Here is a 10,385-nt window from a genome sequence, read left to right on the forward strand (position 1 = left end):
CAGGTTGCCCAGAGAGGTGGTGGATGCCACTGGAAACATTCCAGGTCAGGTTGGACGGGGCTCTGAGCAACCTGATCTAGTTGAAGATGTCCCTGCTCATTGCAGGGGGCTTGGACGAGATGACCTTTAAAGGTCCCTTCCAACCCAAACTATTATATGATTGTACGATTTATAAGTCACAAGAAAATGATCAAAAGTACTAAACATCATACTTCTTGAAACTCCACGTGGGTCTACATTCTACCCTGATGGGGTCTAATGCAAACTAACATTGGGTTTTCTGTGTACCCATAGACACACACAGCCTTCAAGTGTCTCTGACGCATTAGCCATAAGTAGCAGTGAGGATGTGGTGGCGGCTGCCCTCCAGATTAGGGCAAACAAGTGGGAAGCCCCTTTTTGTGTTTCAAGTTGTGAGTTATTCTCAGACTTCCTTCCAAAACCTTAAATTTCAAATACAATGCTAAGCCTTCACATTTCCAGGAAAAAATGAGAGGAAAAAATAGAACAAAACATGACGTTATGAAAGAGACCTCACCATTCTTCAGAAGGAAACCCCTCCCTGACGGATGCTTCCACTATCCAACAATTAGGAGAAGTCAGTATCTGCACTCAGGCTTGTCCTGGATTATGTCTATTCTTGGAAACTCCAAATGTGACCACACATGAGACTAACCAGTCAAGAAAAGCCTCAAGAGCCACCTTTGATCCTCCTGTTCTATAAGTCCACACATCCTCAGTAACGACAGAGGAAAGAGAAATAAACTACTTCCAACATTTCCCATTTTCCTCAGAAAGCAGCAGTGGTACTAACATTTGGGTTCTCCATCTCTCATCTTTGAGACCTTGTTAGCAACATGTCTCAATAGCTTAGCAACCAGCATGAATTTGAACCACACTTTGGATTTATGCTCAAGCCCACCATCCCTGCTCAACCCTGCTTTAAATGGCCAAGCGTGACATGCTTGCGTGTGGATACAAACTGGCATGCTGGTCAGTAAAAGCCCTCTAGTTTCTTGATCTCAATACAACTGTCTCTCCATCGTCAGCTGTATCATAGGCAATTAAAGCCAATTTCTAATGTCCTTTTCACCCCCATTGCTGCCTAAGAGCCATTGCCTTGGACCTGCAAAAAAGTCTTCCACATCTCCCTAGCACACCTTTGCACTCTCCTAGTTACAAATAGAAAGCTTTTCCCAAATTAACTTGAAAAAGTAATCTTCACGTCTCCCTGTCAAAGCACAGTTGTAGGGAGCATCTCCCTAGAGGAGAACGGCTAAACGATCTGTTAACATTTTACGCATGGATAAATGTGAGAGCAGTTCCCAGACCCCAGAGTTAACACCTGGGCAGAGTAAAACATGCATTGCTACTTGACAGAGAAAGAACTGAAAGTTGCAGTGATGCTGCGTGGCCTGCCCAGCTTTACACAGAAAGTGAACTTCAATGGAAAAGTGAATTCTGGTCCTCTGCCCTGCTGCAGTGCCAGGGTGTGATATTCCTCGTCTTCTCCATCACTCCGAGACCATACATTTCCTTAGGAGTCAAAGCCAGCCACGCTTTCTGTTCACGTCTCCCTCCTAACACACCTCCTGCAAGCAGGATTACGCCCTGCCCATGGTCCCTAGGAGTAAGGGCAGCCCCAGCTGCACACAGGGAAGGATGTCTGCAAAACCCTGCCACCGCTTCCACACCACAGGGCTGGGGGTGCTGCAGAGGAGGAGGACACCATCTGCCTGCAAACCCTTGCTGGGCCCTCAGGTGTGGCTCAGGGGATTACAGACTGGACTGGGCTCAAATGCTTTAAAAGGCCACAGCTATCCTGCCAGGAGCAGAGCACTCTTGGGGTATAAACCACACAAAGAAAACCAAAAGCTTCACCAGCTCCTCTGATGCAGCAGCTCCCCATCAAGCAGCTGCCTGGGCCCCAGCACCCATCAGGCTGCCGGCTCAGCAAGAGTGAGAGGGCTCCCCAAAAGTCTCCAAGTAAAGCCCAAGGCTTGTATTCAAACCTGCATTTGAAAAACAAAGGCAGAGGCATTGACAGGCCTGGGCACCCAGCACAAGGTGTGAGCTAGGGGAACTGCTAGGCGGGAGAGCAGAGCTCCCCTGTAACCCTTGAAGCAAGCACCCCTCCAGCTTGCACCCTCCTCGCGTCCAAGACAGAGCATGGCAGGGTGGGCTGCCCATGCCAGACCCCCCGGCACAGCCTTCGTGCTGAGCAATCAGTTTCTGGGGCAGAACAAGAGAAAGCGTTAAAAATAGAGCTCTCGGAGGCTGCAGGTAACAGATAGTGGAGCTGATCCTGCCTCGATTCTTGGCTTCTGTATAGAAAATGCCCCCCAACAAATGCAGTTTCAGGCCGCAGCTAAAACAAATAAGAACCATGGTGTAGGTCTGAAGAAAATAAACTTTTTCTGAGCCCCATCCCAGATTTCCTGGGTTCCTCCAGCAGAGCTCACATCCACGCTCATAACTGGTACCACAGTAAACAACAGGGAAGTTAAAAACATGACACTATAAAAGACAGTTACAGAAAAAAAAAATCTGCCCAGATACTTTTTCAGGGCAGCTGTTGCACTAAGAAACTTCTAAGTTTCCTGTGCAAAGTGAACTCAGGAAACAGAAATGTACGTGAAGTAGATGGGAAACATTATGGAATAAAAATCACCCAGATGTTTTAAACATGTTCTATTTTAAACATGCTCTACATGCTCCTTAGCTTGCCCTTCAAGAGGCAGCCAGATGAAAAGTACAAGTGACAAAAACAATCCGTTTGAAGGACAACTTCAGATAAATAAACCAAATCAAGCACCGAGATCAGACCAACAGCAGAGCAGAGGGCACGCGCAGTGTGACCTGTTACGAACAGCCCCTTCCAGTTTTCCCCCATCGCTCAAGAAATCTCCGGCGCACAACAGCACATGGCCTGTGTGAAGAATGCCATCCGCTTACATACTGCTCGGTAACCGATGGCAAGAGTACACACCAGTGTCCAGCTCTTAATGGAAACAAGCCAAAATAATTCCCTTACCTTCTGTGAAGCTGCCTGTGAGAGTTATGACAACAAACACTTTGCCTTCTGGTTCCAAATCCACCTGAAAAAGTAAAGGAAACATTAGAATATTGTTTTTCAAGCCAAAGACCCTTTTGGGGATTTTGCATGATAAATCTTGCCAAGATTTGATAATATTTGAAGCTCTCTGTATGTATTCTCATGCACACCCTTAACTTTACAAAAATATCAAGCATCCATGGCTCAAATTGTTCAACGTTCAGGGCTCTATAAAAAAATAAGGAACTTGATTCCTTCTTTTTCCTAGAAGTGCTGAACAATCTCAACCTTGCTAGAAGAAATAGAGATTAAAGAAAAAAATAAAATAAAATATGGTTAATAGTGTTCCAATTTGTCAGATAAATGAAGCAGGGGGTAACACTAAGACACACACAATTCTCTGAAAAGATCCATGCGTATCTATTTGGTGAATTATATGGGTATTTCCTCCCTATTATATCTTATCCCATTGAAATTGTTTCAGTCCCTCAAAATACCATCAGTGCCGGGGTAAACACTGATTTCTTACATAACTCACCTTTTGGCCTTAAACCATAGAAAACAGGAAACCGTTAGTGCTGTTACCTAAGGACTTGTTGTCGTTTCATCTAAATTAGATAGAGATACAGAATATAATTTTAGGGATCAGAGATTCAATCCCAGTGTCAGTCAACCTGTCCTTGAAAGAAGGTATTTATCTTTTGGTGAGTAGATTTTTCATTTTTAGTTACATTTTTAATTAAGGTCTTGCTTTTGGTTTTTTTCATTCACCAGCTAGTTTTTAGCACCAATCACAGCTAAGGATCCCTGAAGTTTGAGGCAGGCTGTTACACAGAAATCTCACTTTAAAAACAAACAAACAAAACCAAGGCACCCCCCCCCATACACCCCCAAATTGCAAGGTTAAAATCAGCAAAGAGGAGCTTCACACCTTGCGGGTATCGATAATCTGTGCAGAACAGAAATTCTGAAAAGAGAGCTCTCTGGAGGAATGACTAAACATGACCGTTCAAACCCTCTCTGCTCTTGTACAGCCACCTTTCCTTGGTCTGGCAGAAATAGAAGCAAGACTTCTACGTCAGCAGCACCGAGTTTCGTCACGGAGGTGCCCACAATTTAATACACCTTGGTGTGCACACCGCGGAGCAGAAAAATATTTCCTGGTCCTGCAAGAAAGGATGGTGAGCCCAGGCTCCCTCTTTTTTCTTGGGTAACACACGATGTACCCTGCCAACACTTTGATTCCTCTCCAGCGTTAACACCTATCACATCATTCAAATAAACCTCTAACTACAAGCCTAAGCTCCCAGAGCAACGGTGTATGGACCACCGCTAATCCAGACAACATTTGCCCGTGGTTTGCAAAACCCTGCCAAACCAACCGGTCCTTTTAAGGGAATAACATCTTATACAAGTAAAAGAGAAAGCTGAACTCTATATATCTAACAGAGGAGCCAAACAGCCATGCTACAAATGGACAGAAAGCATCTGCGCAGCTGTAAGTGGGGGAAGAAGGTGCCCACGCCGGACTGACTCTGCAGTGTTAAGGTGTAGCAGCGCTTTCTGCTGGCACCTCCGCTCCTAGGGATGCTAACTGCAGCTTCACTAACGCGAGCCGAGGGAAAACAACCTTCTGGGTAAGTGAGGGGGAAGCAGAGACAGCACACACCATCACCATACGTTTCCCTAGCCTGCAATTTGTCGCAGAAGTAGAGAAATTGTTTTTTAAACTACTGGGAATTTGTGAGGATGAGCAGAGCAAATATTTTCAGAGAAAGGATGAGAGAACATCCTATTCACACAACTCCAGTCCAGAAGTGACACATCTCTATCAATGGGATACAAAACAGGGAAGCTAGAACTGCTTGGGAAAATCCTATCAAAATGTTGATTTTATGGACACTATATTTTCCACTAAAAAAAAAAAATACCCAAACACCCAAACCAAATCAATCTCACAGGGAAAATTTAAATTAAATATTTAGCTTTGATTCAATATTAACTTTCGTGTTTGCTTGGACTGCTTACTACACTGGCTTTAGGAAGCTGTGTTTGAACAGCCCTCTGACTCCATTAATATCAAAGACGTTCCCCAAATAAACCTCAACTCCAGCGATATCATGCATCATTTTTACCTAAATTTCAGTTCACTGGATAGATACGCAGCTTTGTAAAGAAACGGTTCTTTCAAAAATATATAATATCGATAATATATATACACATACAGTCACCCAAATTGATTTATGGGATATTAAAAGTTCAGATTTTATGGGAAAATCCTTACTTACATAGGTTCCCAAAATCATTCTTCAGTGCCTATCATTTTTTTGCCAGTCTCCATACACAGCAATACATTAGACTCCTGCTTTCACATTCACAAAGAGGATCCTTCCTCCCTTCTTCTGACATACATGGTCTCCAGCGGGATACTAAGCAAATCCTGCAATCCTTGTTTAGTCTTAGAAGAAAAGGCTTGTCAAGACACAAGCAGCTGGGCTGAGACCAGGAGATGCAACAAAAGCATCATCCACCTTCAACATTGGGCACAAACAAAAGTCGGTCCAAACTCTGTGACACACCTTGCTCTCCATCACTGCAAAGGGGATTCTGCTGCTTAGGGTAGCAGTGTCTTACAAAGCAGGAACAAAATAATTCTGAAAGTAATAGCAGGAGATTTATGAGAGTTATAAAACAACCTCTCTCCCCTCTAGACTCCAAGATTAAAGACCAGTCAAATCCCCTACACCAACTAAGCAGCCGTGCTCATATTATACCACAGTTCAAGAGCACTCAATAAAGAGAATCTAGCTACTCTCAAGATCTTCTCACGGCACATGTTAGCAGGATCTAATGAAAAATTACAGCTGAAAGGCTCCAAAATGAGGACTGAAGACCCAGCATACCAGGAGCTGCTGAAACTTTGGCACACCACCGGTGTGCCATCCGTCTGGCTGCACGGGAGTTTCAGCGCCCGCTTTGCTGTTTGCGGGCGGTTTGCAGAGTCATCCCACGCTTGGCATGCAGTGTTTGAACACTGAACCAGTGTCAGTTCACTGACCAGTGAACTCTGGTCTTAAATTGATAGCGACAGCAACAACAAAAGATAAGATACAATTAAATTAAATAATCAAATTTAATAGACCACTGGTAAAAGCCTGCCTTTTGGACCTGCTCTGATCTCCTTTAAAGATAAAATTTGACCAGCTAAGTAGCAGCCAATGCAATATCAGAGATCAACTCCCAGATACGTGGAACATGCCTGAAACAGAAAATAATCTCTGACCTAGAAAACTGAAAGGAAAATGTCTGACCACAGACCTGCCCTCGATCAGAGGATCAAGCAGCTCCCGGACAGCAACACCCACCTGACGGGACATGCTTCCTCTCGCCATCGCATGGACCACCCCGTACCATGGCCACACAACATGGAGGGGCCCCGTGCTGGCAGCAGTGAACTCCTGTGAGCTCCTCACACTTGCTGGACCACGACCCGCGATGCCCGTGCAGCCAGATGGATGTTCACACGCTGAGCCGGCATGCACGGCAAGCAGCTTGCTAAGCCCGGGCCCTGGGGCTAACCTCAGCCATGCTTGCAGCACAGTTCCCCTTGTTCCTGCCCCTGCTTTACACCCTCATTATTGCCTTCATGCTTTGCAGTGCTGCAGAAATAGCACATGCTTTGGGATAGCTTTACCAACCCAGCAAGCAACTGCAGCCACATTTGGGCACGCAGAAATATGCCCATAACCATCTGAAACCAGATGCCCACAAATGAGGAGCGTGGTACCCTGTTTCTTCCCAAAAAGGAGGAACTCCTAATATAAGCCCTCCTTCAATGTCTGCAGTCACTAAAGAACTTCTATCACTAGCACCTACTTTCACAGACTGAGAGGACTTCTCACTATGCTCTGTTATTTAATAAGATTCGGGCACTTCAAAAGGAAGCAGCTGCCAAAGGACTGGCCCTCCAGCCATGGAAGGGATAACCCTATCTAGCGACGGCTGGCTGGCAGCCCAGGCCCTGACTGCGCGCCAGCAAGGCTCCGGCGATGTCGGTACCTCCCAGCATCAGCGAACACCCTCGAGATCCAGCCTCACAACAGCAGTGCGGGTGTAACACAAGTACCACGCAGACACCAAGTTTTGCTTCTCACTTCTTTTCTTCCCAGCATTGACCGTGGCTGCTTAAAGGAAAAAAAACCCTATGTTTTTACAGAGAAGCAGAGGCCAGGGTATTATTCTTGACAGAATTATTAAAGTCCAAAGCAGACCATGCAATCAGTTTGGGTCAACAATGCAGCTGATGATGATTTTCTCAAAGAAAGCAGGAGGGGCTCGAAGAAACTCAGCAGCCTGAAGGCAGCACAGATGATGCTAAGGGGGAACTCCTATATCATAAAATAGAAGATAAGTGATCCAGGAATGTAACCATCTGTATGTATTTAACAACAATATTCAAAGAGTAATAAGTACAAAGAAAAGTTTCCTAATGCCAAGATGTATTTGGCACTGGATAACTTCTTTTGGGGAATCGCAGAATTCTGCCTGGAAGGTTTAGTATCAGAGCAGGAGCTGCACCGCAATGGGAAAAGTCCTGTTGTATTGGGAGAAGCAAAGGAGAAGTCTGAATTTTCATGCATGCATGATATTGCGGACGCTATGAGGTACACTGATCTCCAAATAAATCAAACTAAACTGGTGGCATGCAGCATCACACCATTGGCACGCACAGCTGTAAACAGCAATCGCCCTCCCCGCTCTCCAGCGCTTTCATCCTCGGCCTGGTCCCCCAGAGAACAACTGGGAAGAAAAACATCGACTTTCTGGCTGTTTTAGAGGTAACTTGGCCAAGTTTTAGCTAACCGGGAGAGGAAAGTGTGCTTATCAGTGTAGTAAAGCCTTTAATCGCCACTCTCTTCTAGTTCAAGGAAATGGAAGACAGCACGTTCCTCCGTAGCACAAAGGGTGGATAAGATCAACTGCTGGAGCTCAGGAACCCCCTTTGTATCTGTAAGAACAACACAGGATTTTGGCCCAGAGCTAAGCGTACACTTTAACTTCTGCTAGACTTCACAGCCGTACCTAAGAGAAAACAAGCGCTGGAGGATTTTGGCAAGCGAGCTGGAAATGAGCAGGTAAAGACTGATGAGTTCAGCCGCGGTTTCATTACGCTTCCACTGTGAGACGCAACACTTTGGCAGCGAGGCTGAACACAGGACCGAGGAGGACTTTGCTCCTAATTCAAACCACTCACACGGTGCCCCATGCCTGAACTTGCTGAGATCGCGCAGCTCCCACGTGACTTCAAAGGGAGCTGCAAGGGATCGGTTTCCCACAAGGAGGGGCCCCAGTCAACCATCTCACACACCTTCTCCAGAAAAGGACTGTATTAACGTTGTTCCCAACAACTAGGCAGGTGTTATTTACTCCCCTTCTCTGCATTACAAAAAAAAGCTAGTTTGAGAGCAAGCAGATGCAGGGAGACCAAAACAGGAATCCTTAATCATATGCCTTCACACATATAATAAAAACTGGTCACGCGCGTGTGATTCATCAATGGAAGAGGTTTGGAAAACAAATTCAGAAGGAGGGTAATCTCTCAGGCAACATATCAACACCCAGCTGAAGCATCCACTGAACTCGAAGAGCAGGTATAGTCAGTCGGCCTCCGAGAGAGCCTGGCATGCCTCTCTGAAAAACTCACCGCGGATGTGAAGAGGCAGATCTGAAGGGTTGGCTGCCTGCCTGCGAGTCGCTCGCTCTCCAAAATGGAGACGAGGTGGACCTCCAGGATGAAGAGACATCTTCAACACTGCATCTGGCATGAGCATTAATTCTTGCAAACACAAGATCAGAATATTTTTTTCCTCCCCTCCCCACAACAGATAGCCCAGTCTGGGAAGACTGATCTGAAGTACACTGAAATCGGTGGGAATCTTTTTATTGTCTTTGGATCAGACACAAAAGACGACTCCATTTACCCTGGAGCCCAGAACATCCTTTCTCCCAGTGCTGCTCCGTCCTTTCTTCCCCACAGGCACAATTAGTAAGCATCCTAGAAGTACAACCTTTTTCTAAGCCATGTCAATGCTGACGTGGCTTCAAAAACAGAACAAGCCAGACACTTGCAGTGAATAAAGCAAATATAAAAGCTACCTGGGGACTTAATTAGCTTAATTAAACAAGTAGCTGTATCTTTTGACTTCCTACACAATTTTTAAATTTAATTAACAGAACTGCATATATAATCAGTCATTTGTAGAGGCAATTCCCAAGGCTCTGTTCAGCTGAAAGAGCTGAAAGTCTGGGTTAGGCTAAAGCTGGTTTTTCACATGCCTCTAGTTATTTCTTTTAATTTTTCTTGTTTAAGCTCCTAACAAATGATGCTTATGGAATGTCAGACCTTTCCGTATTTTAATAAGGTAGCACCTCCACCTGAGCATGCCTTTGTTGGACAGGTCAAGTAGCAACTTTCTCAGCCAAATACACAGTGTCTGGATTAATCAGTCCCTCTTGTACGTTTCGAGGCTGACAGACACCTGTCTATCAAGTCAAGCACCTTTGAAAAATCCTTAGGGGTCTCTAGTACAAAGGGGATTTTGCATTTCCAGACCAACAGATTAAAGTATTTTTCCTACAAATGCAGAGCACACCATTTTAAAGATTCAAATCAGTGTACCTAAAAAAAAAAAAAAAAAAGGGGCGCCAATTATCTTCTCATTCCTGCAAAGGTCGGTAAGTGCTTAGCGCAGTAACTTCCACCGCAGAAATGTCTGCAGTGCTCAGGGCAGACATGGACAGTTTCTCAATGACCCATAGCAAGCTCCATGATCTTCCTGGGAAGATCATGGAGCAGATCCTCCTGGAAGCTATGCCAAGGCACATGGAGGACAGGCAGGTGATTCGAGACAGCCAGCATGGCTTCACCAAGGGCAAGTCCTGCCTGACTAACCTAGTGGCCTTCTATGATGGAGTGACTTTGTCAGGGGACACGGGAAGGGCTACAGATGTCGTCTATCTGGACCTCTGTAAGGCCTTTGACACGGCGCCCCCACAACATCCTTCTCTCTAAACTGGAGAGGTATGGATTTGATGGGTGGACTGTCCAGTGGGTGAGGAATTGGTTAGATGGTCGCATCCAGAGGGTAGTGGTCAACGGCTCAATGTCCAGATGGAGAGATTGGTGATGAGTGGCGTCCCGCAGGGGTCCACATTGGGACCAGGACTGTTTAATATCTTCATCAATGACACAGACAGTGGGGTCGAGTGCACCCTCAGCAAGTTTGCAGATGACACCAAGCTGAGTGGCCAAGTGCAAGGTCCTGCACCT

At 45.6% G+C, this 10,385-nt stretch overlaps 1 protein-coding gene across 1 annotated transcript in view; it reads right to left on the reverse strand.

The window, feature by feature from the left end:
• The window catches only part of PRKCH (protein kinase C, eta), a gene marked incomplete at its 5' end in the record, with an annotated part of 122,916 nt that overhangs the window by 90,329 nt on the left and 22,202 nt on the right, over positions 1-10,385 (reverse strand). The window contains one exon of the mRNA XM_009332751.1: positions 3,035-3,098. Coding sequence (XP_009331026.1) covers positions 3,035-3,098 — 64 coding nt within the window. The remainder of the gene's footprint in view (positions 1-3,034; positions 3,099-10,385) is intronic.

The sequence above is a fragment of the Pygoscelis adeliae genome, unplaced genomic scaffold (assembly GCF_000699105.1).
Source record: "Pygoscelis adeliae isolate BGI_AS28 unplaced genomic scaffold, ASM69910v1 Scaffold179, whole genome shotgun sequence".
In the NCBI taxonomy this organism is placed as follows: Eukaryota; Metazoa; Chordata; class Aves; order Sphenisciformes; family Spheniscidae; genus Pygoscelis; species Pygoscelis adeliae.